This window comes from Corvus hawaiiensis, chromosome 3 (assembly GCF_020740725.1).
Source record: "Corvus hawaiiensis isolate bCorHaw1 chromosome 3, bCorHaw1.pri.cur, whole genome shotgun sequence".
Classification (NCBI taxonomy): domain Eukaryota; kingdom Metazoa; phylum Chordata; class Aves; order Passeriformes; family Corvidae; genus Corvus; species Corvus hawaiiensis.
The window spans coordinates 84,922,731-84,943,271 of record NC_063215.1 but is presented as its reverse complement, the minus strand read 5'-3'; the positions used below and the strand labels follow the sequence as shown (position 1 = coordinate 84,943,271).

The window sequence follows — 20,541 nt, the reverse complement described above, 5'->3', positions numbered from 1 at the left end:
AAAAAGAACTAAAATAAGAATTTATTTTTTTGATCAGGCAAAGCTAAAATCTCTGAAATATCAGCATTTACAAATTTTGAGCATTAACAAATTAAGGCAAGGGGCCACTAAAGTGGTAAAGGTTCTGAGAGAACACGACCGTATAGGGCTTTTTTTTGTTTTTAAGAAAACACCAAGTTTGAAGTACACTAAAAATAACTAGGCTTATGCCAGAACAGAGAATATGGTAGGGAGTAAGAGGAAGGCGGAATATAATAATCTTAAAATATGCGAGTCTCATAAGGAGGACAGTGATTAATTGTGCTTCACATCTACAGATGGCAGTACAAAAAATGATCAGCAGGGAAATTTAGACTACATATTGTTAGAAAGTTGGTCCAAATAAAGTTTGTTAAGTTGCAGAACAACTTTGTATCCAAAAGTCACTGCAGCTTTCAAGAACACCTAAGACAAACATCATGCATGGACTTATTTTGGTTTTGAGTCCGCATCAAAATGGGGAACATACAATTTTAACGCTCAAAATTTCTTCCACTATCACATTTTTAAGTCAAATAAAAAAGTATCAATACATAATCTCAATTGGCAGCCTTGTTGGAAACACAGACCAGTATTTTTGCACTTACCTAGTTATTTTAGTAGGTAGTTTGAAATATAAAGACAACTGTACTAGTCCTCCCAGTTTAGTGAGGTTAATGAGAAAGTGATACACTACTCCATTATGTTATGAGGAGTATCTACACTGCAACCCTCTGTTCGTTCAATAAACAGTTATTATATACAGGAAGCACTCTTTCGTCATCATATGTACAACATTGATAACAGTCATGTTATCAAACATTATAAACATCATAAAAGTAAAGATTACCCAGGTTTTAAGAGAAAAGTCTGGAGGGGAAATTTTGTTTTGCTTTAAACAGTTTCTGGAAGGAGCAGGAGCAACTACACTCAGCAGTACATCCAAAGGGAAAGTGGAGGGAAATGCCAGTCCTCCTTCACAGGCAATTCCCAAAACAACATCTCAAAGCAGCTATGAAAGGAATAAAGTTGAGTCAGGGACAAGGACAAAACAAGGCAGGCGTGCTGACCCTACACAGCAGAAAGACAAAGACTGAAACATTCCAATTTTATTACAGAACTAATTTAGTAAAAAATCTGGCATAAACTCAGCAGAGCTGTACTGTGGGAACCCATGCACTCTCATCTGTGCAAACCAGAGTTCAACACCAGAGAATCACTCATTCAAGGCTATCAACCTGGCAAACTCTCTTAGTCATAACTATTACCCTGTATGTCTAGATTGATTTTGACTCTGCATCAAAATGGGGGGGATGAAGTCTTCGTTCAGTCTTTTGACAAAAATCCACTGAGGACTCCTCTCATCCTACTGGAGATCTTCTACATGGAAGGGTTGCCTCTCTTTCTTAAGAGATCAAGATTCTGCTAAACTAGATTTTGTAGTATATTGTATCAAAACACGGCAAGGAAAATGCACAGAAATATCCACAATTTCAATAAACAACCACTTCCTCAATAACTGGAATTCAAATTAAGATTTAAACAATGTTTTCTTTTTGTTCCTACTTTGTTTAATGCAATCAAACTTAATACTTAAAAATCCTCTTTCTTAAAGATGTGTTTTTAATCCTCTGCTCCTGAAAAATATGTCAATATTTTTAATGATCATCCTATAATTGTTCTCTTCAAACAAACCTTGAACAAACAATACAGGGCGACTCCTGCCAACTCTCTGACCACAGGTCAAAGAATGCAGTAATCCTGTATTTTTAGCTCTTGAAGATTTTTTATTGTTATGTACTCTTGAGCAAAAATCTTTAGCAGTGAGCACAGGACAACTGCATTTCAAACCACTAGGCAACACATAACTTGAAATAGTATATTACACTATGTCTTTTCACTTCTTTTATTTCCAGAGACATTATTTCTAAGCTTGCCTTCAGTACTACTGAAAGTACTCTATTACAAACTGGATACACAGAAATTTCAGTTGCCATGCACACAAAAGAGCAAATGGCCATGGAAACAAAAGGAGAAGAGATATTCAGGAGTGTGCTGGATTAATTTTTCCATGTAACATAACCAAAATCTGCTCTGAATTTGATGGAATGGACAACCTCTGACAAAATTTGTTAGTTTTAACTGCAATCCTAACTGGATCTAATTACACAATAAATCAGATGCAGAATCTGTTGAAGTAGAAAATCATGACTGTGTAGGCTCTGCAGGACAAACTATAACTAGATGCCTTACCTCCAGTGCATGGGAAGAAGGCATCTGAACTGAGCTCTATCAACACCAAATGTGTAAATGGGACAAAAACACTATCTGTAAATATTTTAAAAGAAAAATAAAACTTGTTTCCTGAACATTGAGCCTGTAAGTGCAGCTGAGTTGTATTTGAAAGCTTTTCTCTCCTTTATGAGGCATTACAAAATAATCACTGTAATACTCATCATACTGTAAGAGGAAGAAGCAGAAAAGCTGCAGATATCAATAAACCTTGGAAATGTTTGCAGAGTTACTCATTTTGCCTAAACTTGTTACCTGCTAAGTGGAACTCACAGTCTTAGTTCACTACTTAGAATCATAAGATGCATCTAGAAGGTGAATGAGTTGTTCAAACTTCTCACAGGATATTCTCACTCCCACATGTTAGGCTGGGACTCAGTGAGTGAGATGATTCAGTGAAGGGGGAAAAAAACCAAACAACCCAAATTAACAAAAAAACCCAAAAAATAAATACCAAAAAACCCCACCCCCCCAAAAAATCAAGGAAACAAACAAAAGAGCCATAACACACACCCCTGTTTGGGAGATTTTTTTTCCCCTGGAATATCACAAGGGGAAAATAAGACCACAGGCCAATTCTCTTTACCAAGTCTAAGACATAACTGAATGCTTACTTTGGACAAACTTTGTTGGGATTGTTATATTTTAATAAAATGTTTTGCATAACACACGATCAAGAGACAGATTGAGAGAACAGATTTGAAAGCTTCCATTTCAACTAGAAGTCTTTTATAAAATTTAAATTCTGCTGTATCCAACATAAACCTTTGTAACATTAGGCTCATACTAGGGCAAGTTAAAAGACACTATATTGCAGAGAGATGCTGGTTTGGAAATTCTAGAACTCCTGCGAAGCGAAAAAGTAGAAAAATGTAAGAGCAAGTGCTCTCAGAGAAAAGGTAATCCATAGTAGTGTCATCAGCCATAGGTGACTTGGATAAAATAAGCCTGGATTTTTATTGAAATAATCCTTAATGCTCTATTATACATTAAGCTAATCAGTGGGAATGCATCTGAAGGTTTATTTAATTACACTATCTTCTTTCTCTTTTCAGGGCTGAAATTACATACAAATTCTAAAATAAATACATTATAATTAAATGCTGTATTTAATCTGTAGTTTTTACTTCTGACCTTCAATTTTTAATCACCCCTTTCTATCTGCAATATTAAGAGAAAACAACCCAAAACTCTTCCGTTTACACCCACTGGAAAAAACCCACAGAAAGCCAAAAAGCTCTCTGCAGTTTTTGTCTGCTCTGAACCACTCCTTGCGCATCCAGTGTGATGTCCCACAACCTTTTTGCCTTTGGCGTTGTTCGATGGAGAGACTCTTTCAGTTGGTGCTTTTTGTGTGTTCCTCCAGCTGCCCAGTGGCATGCTTTCCATGACAGATGCTCTGGCTTCATTCTTAACATATGTTCCAGATGATAATTCCATCTTCTTTTCTGGATAACTTTAGAGCCAAGGGGTTTTTGAGCTGTCTAATGAATCTTGGCATCTGTTAAAAATTCATTCCATTTAATACATAGTATTTTTCTAAGGCATTTGCTTTCAAAGGCATTTAGATGTCTGTACCTTTGTTGGATTTCCAGCTTTCACATCCATATGTTGAGATGGAAAGCAATATCTGAGTTGAAGTTTCACACCCTGGTCTTTAAAACATGGATTTTTATGACCGTATCTTATTTAGTTAGTAAATGAAACTGTTGCCTTGCCAATTCGTAATGCCTGCTCCTTACTGAAATCCCCAGATGACAGGCACCTTACTACCAAAACATATACATTTATTCCTTTCTTGTATTCTTTTACTTTCCAGTGCAGACTTTGAGCTGGGAGTTTTCAGGAATTAATTCTGTCTATATTTTTTCCTTATAATTACATAATAGCACTGTAAACAAAGCACAAACACAAAAAAACCCCCACAAAAACCAAACAAAAACCCAACCAAACAAAAAAGAATGGTTTTCTTTTAACTTCATTTTCTAAACACTGAAAGACAAGGATGCATTGCAGCATGACAGAAGTTACTGCAATTACTATGGAATTCTTGTTTGTTTCAGAGACTTCTCATGCTTTCTTAAGTAATTAAAATTACCAGTCCTTGCAATGCAAGTTTTCAGCGTTTATTTTCCAAAACCTTATCTTTACATTAAACTTTCTCTATTTTTTAATTCTTTGATGCTGTATCTAGCAATACAGGTACCTCATTTCCATACCAAACTTGCTCACTTTCCCAGGCTATCTAGCCCTTCTTTTAAATGTCTCCATTCTCTGTATCCTTCCCATTTTATCAAATGCTCTGTACTCTCAACAGGCTCATCAGGTGCTTAGAACCATGCAAAAATAGTAGCATCTACCAGTGACTCTTTCAAACAAGACCAGAGAGCAACTGTGGTCAGGGGAAATGTGTAGCAAAACTAATGATAGATTTTTACACTAGAAATATCCAATAAGAGTTACAGTATGAACCAAAAGAAAAATACCTGTAAAACACACCAATTCTTCCATTTTTACACTTTCAAACTAGGAACAGAATCTCTAACTACAACGGAAGCTGAAACTATCAATGTATATTTTTCTTTCAGAAAAAAAAGTGCTCCTTAGTGCAGCATGAGCATAAAAGGCTATTTCCTTGGAGATTATCCTTAAAACAGACTCCGAGAAACTTCTCCTGATCTTTACTGCTCTCGGTACCTGCTTGGCATCCCAGACTCCCCACAGCAGCTCACACCATTCCACAGTTAAAGAGACACATCAGTGCAGCTAAAGTCAATAAAAAGACATCTCTTTTCTCACAATGAGGACTTAAGGAAACTGCCAACTTCACATGCTTTATTGAGTTCTGTCTTTCTGATTCTAAGCCTCTGCAAGGCTTTATGCCCACTAAAACCTTTTGTGTTTCAGAGGGTGCATTTTGAAACACCATTTTCTTCCTATAGGGTGTGTTCTAAACAGCAATACTGCATTCCTTGGACATTGGTTAAATCATGATGCATGGAATTCCTCAGTAGAGAGTAATTCCTAATATTTATCTATTCTGAGGAAAGATTAAAATAGATTCATTTCTTGCTTTGTGCATTAAAAAAATAAAATATCACACTCAAAGTGAAGAAATACAAACAGATTTTCAAGGAACTCTAAAGATGACAAGTTATTTGGAGCGTTTTTAAATATGTTAATTGGGAAACGACAAGAGATCATGGTAATCAACCCCATTTATAAACCATGCATCTAATCAATAAAAAACTTTCCTCCATGCTAAAGCTACAAATATATTGACATCAACAGCTCACAAACCACAGATGGCTTTTAGGGAATATAGTGGATTGCAAGAAAGGAAAGGCTATTAATATGCTAAAGCTACAATGCAGTACTGTATTTACTACAAAAATACAAATGCTTACTGTGAGATAATTTACCAGTGACAATTATTTCTCAGAATACAACAACCTGTGATTTTCTATCCACCAAAACTTACTTTATTATAGAGATACTTTCCTTCTGTAAGGAAAGGTCAGACACACTCTGGACAACTAGAGAGAGATGCTTCTACACTCATGTTGCCTCTCAATAAAAAGAGCCTTTTTCTCCCTGTTTATTTTATTCTGCTCAGGAGTAGAAACTTGTTACCTTTTTTATAGGAAAATTCATTACAAGAAATGAGCACAAATTTGGATTTCATATTCTTATGCAAGAATAAGTTAAATTATTGAAGTAGGTTCCTCAAAAAGACACAAAACACCTATTAATGTTAGAATTTTTTAGAATGTGACCCTGTTTGAGTGGGTCACGTTTTTATTATTGAAGGATAATAATAATAATAATAATATAATTATTGTTATTATTATTATTTTATTATCATTATTATCACTACCTATCTACAGCAGGTAATTTTAAACCTCACTACCAATGCATTCAACATTTGTGTGATTATCTACTAATGACTATGTGGATATGTAGGAAGCTGGCACAAAAAAACATATCTCAGACAAATACATCAGTAAGTACTACACAGATATTATGTAACACAAATAACATGCTGTAACCATAACTGTTTCCCCAGCTCTCCATTTGTAGACTAAACTACAGCAGCTAACTTCTTGGATCTTCTTCTCTACCCTGGAGAGGATGTAGGGGAACACAAAGTATTTGAAAGGATCCCTAAAAACCAGCTGAGTTGGTTTCATTTGGGGGTTTTGACTCTTTGTTTGTTTCATTTGCCAAGAACCTTTTCTGTTTCTTCTACTATCAGCATGGCTGTCCACAGAGCTGCACATAACAGCAATTCCTACAGAGCAAGGATAGTTGAAAAGGGGAATGTTCATCATCTCTGCATAAGCCTCTTTGTGCCAACAGTAGTTCCACATAAAATCCTGTGCACATGGTGTAAATTAAATGTATAAGATCCTGTGATTGAAAACCAGCCAAAGGGATCCTAAATACAATGTTTACAACAAAAATTAATTTAAAATATTCATGTGCAAGTTGAAATCAAAGAACATGATCCTTCTCCAAACTTTGTTATATAACCAAGCAAACACAGAAGTAGGGTATTCATCACAAAGAACGAAGTTCAGACAAAATCTACTTTACAAGAATTCTACCTAATGTAGCAGAAACTCTACGAGAAAACCTGATTCTTACTAATTAATATTATCTGAAGTTTCACTGATTGTTCACCAACACACTATGAATATTCTGAACTCTGAGAACCATCAAGTATGATTTTAATCTTGAGTAATACCTAGAAGCAAACAACTCACTAGCCTCAGAAGAGTACCTGTCTATCATAAGCTTTGAGAGTTTTTTTTGTTAAAATACTCTTTTTAAACAGCTTTCAAACTATAAACACAAGAGGACTACAAAGCTACTCTATTATTAGGATTAAGGAGCCACTTCATGTTCCAGACATTAGCCAAGTCACTCTTCTGTGAAAAAATTCTGTTTGTTTAAAAACTATGAACACACAGGAACAGGAATTAGCTAACCCTCCTGGTGGCATTTTTCAATTCAATCACATTTAGGACTAGCATAGAATAAATCAGTGGTCCTTTTCTAAACATGATTTTCAAAGAAAACCATCCTGAAATACAAACTAGTTGTGCCATAGTCCTGTGGTAGTGGCAATACAAGTTTTAGGTGCAGTTTTGTAGCCAATTCACTCTAGCAAAGGTGGGGGCTGCCATTAGCAGGGAGCTATCCTGCCCCTCCACATGGCTGCTCTCCCATTCCCACATTTGCCAGCTCTACTGTTTGTGCAGCTACATGGTGAGTCAGGTCAGGGAAATGATCCATTTGAAAGTTAGCTAGGAAAATAAAAATAGATTCATTTTTAGCCAGATAAATTTCCTGACATGATTCACCATGTCACCATTATGAGCACAAGTGCCAACACAACTGAGCTAGGAGAGGACACAACATTTTCCCCATTTCAGCAACAGCTTCCACTTAAGTTTCAAGTAAACATGGAAGAGCATCAGGGTCAAGTTTGCAAGACTCTAATTAAAATACAGTAGTTGCTGCTGTTTCTCAAGATAAGAACAAACTTGTTCAGAAAAGTTTCCAATGTATTAGTCAGCATACGTAAACTGGCATGATATTATAAAAGCCAACACAGTCCAAACCAAAGCGAGTGAATACCAGACTCAAAGTAAAGCAAACAATGCTGTATAGAAGCACACTACTTTGAAGGAATTGTCATGAGTGTAAAAGTTAAACCACTAACCCATCTGCAGTTTCATGAGGTCAAAAGTGTGCAAGTATAGGTAGAGATGTTGTCACGTTCCTACAGATTACTCTCTCCCAAGGATCATTGTTCAAGCGTTTCCTCCAGTCTCTCTGGAATACACCTAACAATAGAACCAACCTTAAGATTTTTTCCATTTTCTTTAACAAGTTGTCTCTTTGTACAATCTAACAGATTTTACCTCTTCCTCTGCAATGACTCAGAATAAACAAAATTTTTAAAAAATCCACTTCTTCTCATTCAGACTGAACTTCAACTATCAGATTCATTTTACTTCCTATACAAAAATTATATTTCAATTATATAAAAATATATTTTTAAAAGCCTGAATATTATAATGTAAGGCATTTTGAAGTTTCACAAGGATAACCAAACCCACATTCAGGAAGTCTCTGAGGTGAAGTAACAATACTATTTCCATTTTACCTGAGGGAAACTGTGACTTGGACAAATTCAGGTTTCCACAACACTGAGTGCCAAATTTAAGGTACTACTGGCCCAATTCTTTATATAATTTACTGTCTTACACGTCTTCCTTCATTATGAACACAGTTGTCCACAAATTTATCACAACCAAAATCACAGAGCATTTGTACCAAGCAGCACTCAAAACTCTTGCTGGTGGTGTGGTTAGGCCTAATTAGCGGCTATTAGTGAAGATTATTCTGGTTACAGTAACTTTCTTATTATGGCAATGTTGATAAAAGACCATCAGGAAGCTATGCCCAGTAAATTATTTTACATTTCAACCGTTCAAGTGTCAATAACTGACGATTACAGAGTTCGGAATTTCAATGTAAAAATGGTAACAACTAATGAAACTGGGAACTTTCTAATTTTACACAGGTAATTTGCTACCATATTGTAATTCAGTATTTTTGGGAAGACTACTCCCAAAGTCAAGACAGCCATCGGTTTGTAAGTGATCTTCTGAATCCATCTAGAAAAGGAGAATGCGTTTTCTTATCAGTGTTCTGGCATCTACACATTCATTTCCTATCTTCCTATCAGTTTTAAAGAAAGCACTTTGTTAGAAAGCAAACTATAAACTAAGAATTTACAGTAAACAAGACAGAGTTGCAATGATCTGATTACAAGGAAATTTACTTAGATTTATATAAAGTAAGCTAACAATGCCCTGAGTTGCAAGGGAAGGAATCAATAGCAACACAGACTAGCTGAGAGATAGAGTAAGTAGTACTAGTAAGAGATGGGACTGAAGAGGACTGGAAAAAAATAAGACTGGATGCGCACCAACGTTACAAATAAGGAGTATACATCCAAAGCAAATCTCCCAACTATCAACTATCACAAGCTTTGGCTTACACTGTGACCACAACTCATACATTCCCTCTGCCAAGGAGCTCTCAAGTCCATAGGAACAGACACGACACTAAGTCCAAAGCAAAGCTCTGGAAACACACATATACAGTTTGAAGCAAAATCTAAGCATGTCTCAAAGATTTGCCTCTATTATGCTGATGGAGTCCTACCCTGAGAAACAGGAAACCCTCCCAGAGCAAGTCAAGGTCTGTGCTGTTGGAACTGAGCAACAGCGTTTTGCCTGCAATTTAGAAATTATTAAACTGCTCTCAAGAACTTGCAGATTGAATAAAACCCACTCACTACCAGCATCTTTCCTTGGTTTTTATGGAAAAAAAGACTGTCATCACTTTGTCTAAAATTTGTAGAGATGCTCACGAAGGGTCAGAAGTTCCTGTAAGAAGACAAAAGACAACCAAGACAGCACTGAGTGGTTATAAAACCTTCTTCCCTGGTCTTCCCCCTAAAGCTTCTTTATTGAAAAAAGCCTATTTTTCAATATCTCAATCTGCAGTCTCATTTGCCTCATGCCCTAAAACTCTTGACTTCTTAGTCCAGTCCTAAAACTCTTTCAGAACCTAGTTACAAGTCACAGCTGTTGACCTCAATAATGTTTTTGACAATTACAGCAGAAGTAGTATTAAAGAAGTGGGTCCCACAGAGGCTTAAGCTGATTGACCTAGCTGAGGTGAGAATAACAGGTACACAGATTGCCTCTGAAATAAAGTAAATCACAAAGACTTGGGAGATTTGTTGGACTGGCATGCAGGTATATTGAGAGAAGATGATTTTTTACAAGGTATCAAAAGTTCTGGTATTGCAAGAAAATTATCCTTACAAAAACAATGTGAAAGTAACATAAACACAAAAGAATTTCATTTGTAACCAATATATTACAGTATGCCAATAGTAACACAGCATTACTATTTAAGCTTCAAGTAAAAAAGTAGAGGTTTTAATAAACAGAAAACATGTATTTGCAAAATGGTTCCTCAAATTCTTCCCCAACAGCACCCTTTGGACATTTGTTGGTCATGCAGTACTGCAAGGCCAAAAGGGTTGTGAGCAGGAAAAGGGCAATGAATTAACATCTTGCTTCCCTAATCCCTGCAACAGAAAATGTTTAACCTTGCTTCTTTAGAAGTATTGCTCTCATTGGGTAACAAAGTGGTATGAATAGGAGAAACCAGTATGAATGGAGAAACCCTTCAGAACATGAGTAACCAGGCAGCATGTATCATATAGAAAATGGAACACACATACAAGAACATGTAAAGCCACTGTGTCCAGAATACTCAAAACCACCCATTGCCGAGGTATTTTGCTGTGTAACAAGCAACCTGTTGCTGTCACGAATAGCAAAAGCACTTTTCTACTCTAGAACTCAGGATATGTGGAAGTTTAAAGCCCAAAGTGATAAGCACCAGAAACACACCTTACAAGCAACTGCAGGGAAAATAAAAGATTCGATTTAGGTATTGAATTTGGTTAACCTCTTTTCAGAAATCTGTACATCAATAGCTCCAAGCTCAACATACTAGTGCCCATTAATGTTCCATGTTAATAATACACTAATACAAACACAGGAGAACACTTCCTAATTTGAAGATATTACTGCATCTTCTATCTGACATATAATACATTCAACCAAAGAACATGCACAGAATTTTAGCCACTATTATCTACAAGAGAGCTCCATGTATGAGAGCATCATTTTTACTGATGAGAATCAAAACTGTACAACCATTTAAAAACTGGAAACAGTCTCTATTATAGCTACAATGAAACAAAAACAATTTTTTAAAAAGTAAAAATTAATCAACCATGCACAGTTAACTATATTGGCATCCAGCAAGGATATTGCAGAGAAAAATCTTGAGACCGTTTAAAATACTTTGTGTTTCATGCTTCAATATCTACAGCAAACTGCCTTTAAGAACAGAAACTGGTAATAGTGCAAAGTAGAGAGCTGCAAGAATTACACTCACCTATGTGCTACCTAAAAAGTATCTGGAATAAAGTTATTTAGCAAAGAGAACACCCCATACTCATCCTAGTTATATCAAGTTTAAGATTTTTATATGGTTCTGATCCTCGTTTAAGGACAAGTATGGTTAAAAAGGTTATAATTATTCCAAAAAGCAGATCTTGGTAGAACTACAAAGTGAGTGGGACAGAGGAAGGGCTCAGAGGCCCTCCTCTCCCAGTGGGGTAGTTGCAGGAAAACAGCATCTAAATACACAGATCTCTGCTTAGAGTGCATGTGGAAAAAAAAAAGCAAAACAAAACAAAAACAAACAAACAAAAAAACCCCAAGCCAAAAACCAAAACCCAAACAGTGTGTGACATTCACCTGACTGCAAGCAACTTTACAGATCTACCTAAATCCATTCCTACACTGAGTGCAAGGTACAGCAATCTCTTAATTATTTGGGAATTAAAAGAAAAAAAATCTAGCTTCCATATAGGGATATAAGAAAGCTTGCACTGTCATTTTTTGTTCCTTTGGTCCACATGGAACTGCCTCTTTTACATTCATATAATTTGTTGGAATTTCAGGTTTTCTATTAATTAGACAGAATTAGAGTAGAACAACTACAATATGAAAGGCTTCTTTAGTTTCAAGTGGTTCATCAATCAAGACTTTACCTTAAACTACTATCCGCTAAGACAATTAGAAAAAAATTCTTTAAATTTCTTCTACTTTGTGTAGCAGATGTTCAACATAGTCTATTTAAATTTGTCTTTGTTGGAGGTGTGTTAAATTGCTCAAATAATTCAGACAATCTGCAAACAAGACTTCTGACAGGTTGTGAATAACACTCAATTAATACCATAACTTCTGAGATTAATTTTCCAATCAATGCATTCATGCAACCATTAAAAAAAAAATTTTAAAAACCCCACAAAATAAACCAACAAGCAAAACCAACAACAACCAAAAAAAAAAAAAATCACCTCCAACATACCACATGAACTCAATCTCCAGTGTATATTTCCAAAATTAACATCTGTTTGGTCTTGGTTCAACTGTAAAACCCAATGGCCATTAAATGAAATAACACAGTTCTTTTTCTGGATTTGAGCTGGGGGTAGGAGGGAAAAGACATGTTACCCTAAGACTATAAATAATTTTCACTTTAAACAACAATTCTATTGCTATTTGGAACAATAGGTTTATTCCACTATGCTATTTATTCTTCTTGATAGAAGATATAACAACAGTAAATATTTTCCACAGTTATTTCTCAAAATCCCATGAGATCTGCATCATGTCCTGAATGGCAAAAATGGAAAGAGAGCGGCAGTTGAGTGAATCCCATCACAGTAAATCAAACACACTCCATGAACTGTGTGAGTTTAGAAACACTAACACTACATCAATTTTAGATACCAAGTAGTTACGAAAGGCATTTAAAAAAGAAAAAAGAAAAAAAAAGAAAAACACTGAGTGAAAAATCATTTGACAGTATTTCAGTGATACACTATTTACAGGACAACCTCATTACAGGAAAGCTCCATGACATCTGGTTTTTTACCACCATCTCATTACATCAAACTTCTTAAGTTATTACAGTTAAGCCACAACAATTTTGTACTTTGGTTCCCTCTCTACAAAATTGGAATGCTGTTCCATGTGAGCCATGGCAAACTGCATTACCTAACGTACCACACCAGAATGCAGAAGCCCAGAGGTAAGGCAATGGAGGTATGGCAACACAAGCACTAACTTAAACTGACAACATTTTGCTTTGTCTTTAAATAATGATTTAGCCATCGTGTTGTGCCATACATACTAGGTATATCCTCACCAAAACCAGACCTTACTCTTTCAAGTAAAGACAAAGTTAGCTGACACGTTAAATTTAAAACTGGGTCCTTTAAAAAGTTAGCATCTGTGTCAATTTTTCCTTCGTCCCTAATGATCTTTCAATAACATGGTAACAGAAACTCTTAAACCTTTTGATATGTTTAAATTAATTGAAATTCTGTGCACAGGTTATATATAAAGAAATTAGGTTGCAATTAAGCATAGTTATGAAAGATTCTTAAATCTAATTGTTGTGACTATTATAGACCACAGACAAGGTCAACTCTACAACTCAGAAAACTTTGGCTTTAAAGAAAAAATACCACATGAATTATATGCATAAAACTCATCTTAGTAATGATTCAGCCTTAATCACACTAAGCATGTTCATCCATGTAGAAAAACATCTGTTTCCAAACTGATAAATTAAAAATATATCCCCCTCTGCAAATCATTAATTTAGTAAATACAGTAAAAGCATGTTAAGTAAAATTAAGGATACTAACTTTTACATAAATTTAAAAATACTCACTCTGCAAAACACTGTCCTCTGCAAATCCAAAATGTAAAAGTCATTTCAGCAATTATTGCAGAGTGGTTACACTAACTGCAGTAATGTCAAACATTTAATTTTTGCATATCAGCAACAAGGTTCAGGTCACTGCTTTTAAGGTTTTTAGTCAAAATTGCTTCCCTTTCATCTGTATGCATTATAAGGAAAAATGTTGATTTTATCTAAAAAGTGAGTTCATAAAGGAAGACAATGCATCTCTCTTCTAATCTGGCTACAGGTATAACTGGAGAACAGAAAGAAATAAAAATTATTACCCTCACTGAGCCAGTGAACTGCAAAAATATCTTTGCAGCTGCATGTGGACACAGGCCATGAGCTGCTTGGTGTCTGCCACTGGATCTAAGATACTAAGTTACAACCATAAAGCCATCCATGCAAAATAGATTCCCAGTCCTCTCTCGCCTGAGCAGAGACTCCACTCTAAGGAGACTGCTCTGCTGGCTCTCCACTTGTTCAAGTTCTGATGTCTCACAGGGATCTGAATCAGTACTTTAGTTCAGATAAGGAGAGCGCTTTTGCAGCAAATCTTCCCACCACCCTAGTTAATGCCCTTTCATCTGCTGCTTGAAGCAGTCCCACAGTGCACAAACCTGGTTCCTTTCAGATGAAACTAAAAGCCACACAATGTACTCCAGGAGCACTACCACTGCCAAAGGGGCACAGAAGCCGACAGAAGCCAGTCCAAATTAACACCCACTTCACTTTACAAATGCACTATGTGTAGACAGGTGTCAAGCCCCCATCACCAATTATTTCATTCCCTGAATCTGCTCTTGCTGGGCTGCAATACTTGTCCAGGCACACCCAGTCACTGTGTTTCAGGGTCTCCTTTCCCCTGGGACCTGATGTTTCCCAAGCTTCTCAGGCACTGCTTCCCCCTGGGTTTTGTGTCTTCTATTGTCCAAAGTTCTCACCTCCAGCCTATAATCTCTGCTTGTTTGACCTTTCACACACAACAGCTTAATCTTCCACAGTATCATCTACTCTCACCACACTGAAACTGCTTCTCCTAAAGACTACTCAAAGCCCAAGTATGATCAGACTCAAAAAAACTTAATTCTGGCATTTTCTTAATTTTGAGTAAAACATTAATACTTTAATGGCTGCCTCATTTAAGCACACACAGAAAAACGGGGCTTTGAAGCCAACTGTGTAGCATCACATCTGATTCTTCAGTGCTCAACAGCAGGCTTAAAACCTTACAGACATATAGCCCTCAGCCCTCTATTACTGACATGGATACAGCACTAAGAATAACAATAAAGCAAACATCTTTTCACTGCATTTCACAGCCATTCATGGTGCCCTAACACAACCTGTCTTCCCTAGCCTCTCTCTAGCAGAGTCTCAATTCAGAGAGAGATCCCCAGCTCTATTTTTAGTCCTCCTCTCTCATTTCTACATTGAGTTCGCCTAACTCGCCTTTGTAATGGCCCATCTCATTAGACAGCTCCCCAAAACCATTTTTCATCCCAATACCTTCAAGTCATCCTCACACTCCTTGACTGGGCTATGAATCACAAAGAGAAGTTGGATTTTTTTCCCTTTCCTTGTACCACAAACCACACTGAGTGCTGAAGGGGACAATTTTTAAAGGTCCAGGGCTATAGTCACATGACCAAGTAATTCGGCATAATAGAAAACAGATCAGTCAACCGAAGAAGCCCAGGCCCCTATGTTCCCAGCAGGAAGGGTTTAAAAGTTTTATTTCTAGATAAATTCAGTCTGGAGTCTCAGAAATTTATGTTGCACCATACACGTGACTCAGGGCTGTCCAAAGGACCCGTCACTGGGGCTGGAATTCATTCAGTGTCTGCCTGGAGAAGAGATCCCACACTCACCCTTCTCCAGGTGGAACGTGGCTTGTACCCATCAAAACCAGCCTGTGAACTGAGCCAATGAGCACGGAGTGCTGGTGATCAAAGAATCCACTTTAAAACTGTAACAGAATGATTGCTTGTGGAAGCAAGACAGCTTTACCCAATCCCACAATGCTTCTTAGCACAGAGAATATTTAGCTGCCAGAGTAAGTGTCTACTGAGCATATTCCAATTCTCAGAATATAGATTAAAGTGGGATACTTTTTCTTGGCAACATTTAACAAATGCACTTAACAACTTTGATTTTCTTGCTCCAGGGCAAGGTGAGAGTAAAAGTTGTAATTACACAAAATGCATAACCGTGGAATGAAATGCTTATGAATTCTTAACATTGTGAAACACAACCATGCTTTTCCTTTTGTTTTCAGAAACAAACAAAAGAAACACTTTAACCCACCAACAACCAGAATAAGTCAGACAAAGAAAATTAAGGACAATATAGACGCAATTTTAAAAATTCCCACTAAATCCTACATAGTTACCTATAGCAAGAAGAAAAAAAACCCAACCATAAGTTCGAAGTTATTTATAAGGAAAAATGTATGTCATGAAATGTCTTTAATTAGAAAAGAAAACAATTACTAACAAAACTGACATCAAAATGTCAACTCAGTGGGCTTTTCTTCAATTAATAGATAGCAAAATAGGGTGAGAAGAAAAACCTTTATTTTACATTTCAGAATTTCAAATATTAAGTAAGACATTGAGTTTCATTGTACATTATCCTTTTCTGGATCCCAGTAATTAATATATGCATATCCAGTGCTCACAGAGTTGATAAGAGTTGTAATAAGAATGAGCAATATTACATGAAAGAACTGATGCCATGTAAAAGAAAATTATTTGAAGCATCCTAACCATTCAAATACATTTGAAAGAAATATATATGAATAATCAAAAAAGGAAATTAGTTCTCCAAATTGAGTAAACAACAACAAGGTGGAAAGGAAAACTAATTAAAAATTTTAAATAGTTCCTGTCATGTAAAATATAATTTGTTATAAATACACATATATACTCCAAAATAGGAAGTAGGCCTTAAGCTTAACATAGTTTAGCTCATTTTCATCTACAACACCTATAATGCATCCTGAAATACAATTTATGCAGGAATAGTAGAAGAAAAATAAATTTTTTCTCTCATTGTCTTGCCTTATTTGACAATTAATGTCAATCTGCAATAACAAAGTTAATAATGATCTTTGTCTTCACACACTGCTATTGAAGCAAAGCATTTCTTTGTAAATTAAAGGGTTATTTTGTTCCCACTATTTCAGTCTAATCTTTTTGGGCTAGGATCACAGAAACTCATAAAACTCAGAAACTCACGGCATAAATCACCCTAAAATCCAGATCACCTTCTCTCTGTGAGAGAGGTTATAATCTTTCAAAAATAATCATGTGTGCAACCACAACCTAAAGCAGAGCAGCATGAAGCATGGAAGATTTCATCCAAAGTTCATGACATGATATGAATGCCAGGTATTTCTAGAGGTTTCACAATCAAAGCTGAACATACAGCAACCTCCAAAAATTTTTAAATCCCATGGTGAAACATTTTAAAGAGACATCTCAAGAATTCACAGGAATTCAAACATAACAGAAAATCATACTTTATACTGGCTTATTGTTAGGAACATATTCTTTAATCATATGGCTTTCAGGTCTGCTAAGTAATTAGGTGCATGCTGAGCTTTATGCAAGTGTTATGTTGATTTTACTGGGACTACTTGCATTTGTAACACAAGCTGAGCCACACTGAACGGTTTTGACATCCAGGAAGTTTCACAGAAAGTATCACATCTACAGCAGCTTCCAGGCAACCTTCGACTGCACACCTCTATTACTGCCTCTGCCAGCTGCCACAACAGCCAGCTTAGTCTGACACAGAGGCAACAGCAGCTGCAGCAACAAGGCTCAAGGTGAAGTGGGAATTACTGAGTCCAACCTCCTCTGCACTGTCAGTTACCCCTACAAACAGGGGCAGTGCTGAGGGTTACCTCTCAATACCAACAAGGCCTTAATGGCCACTAATTCCATGTGGTCAGATTAGCTTGCTCCAGACCAGAAGATAAATCAAGAACATTCATCTGTGTAATACCATGTAATACCATTGCACACAGCATATGAGACATCAGAAGCACTTTCCATTAAAAGGTAGAACTTACCCCTCTTCTGTACCCAGCCTTCCTTCACAATGGTAACATCGCTCATGATGACTCCACTCTGAACCCCAAACTCAAAAGAGTATTTCTTTGAGTTATCAACTTGTCTGTTTGGCTTCTCTTCTGCAGCTCTTCACAATTTCTACTGATGAGTCAGACTAGAAGGAAATATTAGAGAAAGAATTTGAGTCTTTTCTGTTTTTCTCACTTGACAGCCAACAAAAAAGTCTTTGTTGATATATTTCACTGACTGAGCTCATAATAAAAATCTGCCTTTATTTTTAATTAACTGTATAACACAATCATGTTTCTAGTCTTCGAGCACATTTTCCATGAACACTACAATACTACAAAGCAGCAGAACGTGTTAAAATTTAAGTCATATGGCTCTTCTATAAAACGTGCACAGCAGAATTCTCTTGTACTAATGCACAGAATGCTGTTAAATGAAAGGCAGCAGCATGCTGGCACTGCTTCACAGGCCCAGCTCTGAAACCCACAGGATCTTTCCCTGTTCCTACAATCATCAGAATCCATGCAATGGACAAGTGCCTCCTCTATTATGGCTACCTACAATCGTATTAAGAGTGCAAGAAAATTGAATGAAAGGTTACATTCTTGCTACTTCCACTATAATTTCATTATAGATAATACAAATCCTGAACTTACAGGAGTTTTTCAACAACAGCATCATCTCCAAGTACACAAACAGAAAAACAACTCCTTATAAGTACAAATTAACCAACAACACCCCCAATGCTCAGTTTATAACAAGAAGGAGTGCATGTTCTCTCAAAGCTTTAAGCCAGGCAGAGACAGGAGTGCTCTTTTCCCTACAAACCCCAGCCTGAAGGGCAGAGAAGGGAAGTTAGTCCTGGAACAGGACATACCACTGTCATAAGCCACAACACTTTATTTTCACCACCTCACTCCCAGAGTACCTAACAGCTGTGAAGAAGAGATAAATAGCACTCCAATCAAGTAGGAAGAGAAGCCAGAGGCCAGGAGATGTTTCCTTTAGCCAGCAAACTGCCTTTCCCCTCCAACCTTCAAAATAAAGAGAAGCATTCAAATAATGCTCATCCAGAAAAGCATGGGAAGCCAAGAAATGGGATTTCTCTGATGGTGCAGGAACACCCTTCTACAGCTCTACACACAAGAGCACACATGTACACAGTGGTGGCACAGAACAGGAACCCACACACAACTGCAGTGCTATCAAATGCAGCCCATACACATCCATTTAGAAGACTGACCAACAAATACAAACAGGAAACAAATATGACTGTGCTAGAAGCAATCTGTGCAACAAATGAATGAAGAAAGCACTGGGAAATCAGCTGTTTTAATACAAACAAGTACAAACCAAAAACTGAATCATTATAGACATACAGGTTATTTCTTATTTATCATTTGAAAAATGTGTATTTGCACGACACAGCAGCTAGATGGAAGGCTACTTCTGTATGGATGCAGTACATGCAAAATAAAACTTGGCAGGAGTATTTTTTTTCAAGTGGTACGCAACAAAAATACAGTACAACCTGATTTTACAGAAACACTCTAGTGTGCTCACCTAAGTCTTGCTGTCACTAAACTATTCTTTTTCAAAAATACTCAGTAATTTGGCTGCATGAAAGTAAAAATCACAATGTTAAACTCACTAGAACTGTAAAGTTTAAGTAATATTTGCTACAGTGTCTTTGAGACATCCCCAGGGCACTGGCAGATATGGCAGTGAGACCTGCGCAGGTGACACACAACCTTTGGCACTGGCATCACACCCTGTCGTGTCCAGCAGGACACCACACACCTGTGTCTATACAAACACACCCTGTTTAAGCTTTCATAAGAGTTAAAAGGAAATGTTATGTACAGCATTTTGGAAGGACATGAGACTGCTGTACTGATGTTAATTCATCTAACTTTAGGCGTTGTATTATACGCAGGCCAGTACAGCAGAAATAACCAAAACACGCATCTCCACATCCTGCACCTTACTAGTGTGAGAGTTAATTTCTGGGTCACATTATCAGAACTTTTGTTTGCATGCTTCAAATGAGATAAGCAAGTCTATCAGCTGTGCATGAAAAGAGATCTGACAGATTAAGACGCGCCTGAAAGCAGGCTGCTGTTCCGCCTTTCTGGATCACCGCAGCACAGCATCAGCTCTTATTACAAACACATAAATCTTTACAAAGCCCAGAGGTGGGTGTCAAACAGCTGTGACCTAGGAGCAGCTGTTCTGGGAAGGAAGTGTAAGCACGTCAATTTCCAAATACCCAACTTCAGTTTTCTACAAGACTTACATGGCATTCTTTAAGAAGCAATCACAGTTGAATTTTTTTTCCAGCTATAAAGACACAAGTAGCAATGTAACACTGAGTATTTACCTTGGCCTGGCAATACATTTTACCCTTTTGGCAAATTTAATGTACTTTCCATTTCTGGTGTGCACTTGTCAACAGTGCAATGATTTATTCTTATTGGAAAAGACATAGCTATAAGAAATTAACTTCTGTACTAAGTAGCAATAATCTTGTCTGCCCACAGACTGATCAATCAGTCCATGATTTATGAATGAATTCATGCTTGAAGCTCCCTATTTACCCACTGATTGCAATTAAGTTAGTGTTACGCAATCAAAATGTGATCTATGACCGACTTTCATGTCAGACAGTGCCTCAAACAACCTCAAGTGTATGTCTGTAGGCTTGCATCCCACCCAT

General features: G+C 36.8%; 1 protein-coding gene across 2 annotated transcripts in view; it reads right to left on the bottom strand.

Annotated features, from left to right (window-relative positions):
* Positions 1–20,541, bottom strand: part of AKT3 (AKT serine/threonine kinase 3) — a 150,349-nt gene that overhangs the window by 119,742 nt on the left and 10,066 nt on the right. For both annotated transcript variants that reach the window (XM_048296301.1, XM_048296300.1), the window contains exon 2: positions 17,816–17,970. In XM_048296301.1, coding sequence (XP_048152258.1) covers positions 17,816–17,861 — 46 coding nt within the window. In that variant the 5' untranslated portion in view covers positions 17,862–17,970. The remainder of the gene's footprint in view (positions 1–17,815; positions 17,971–20,541) is intronic.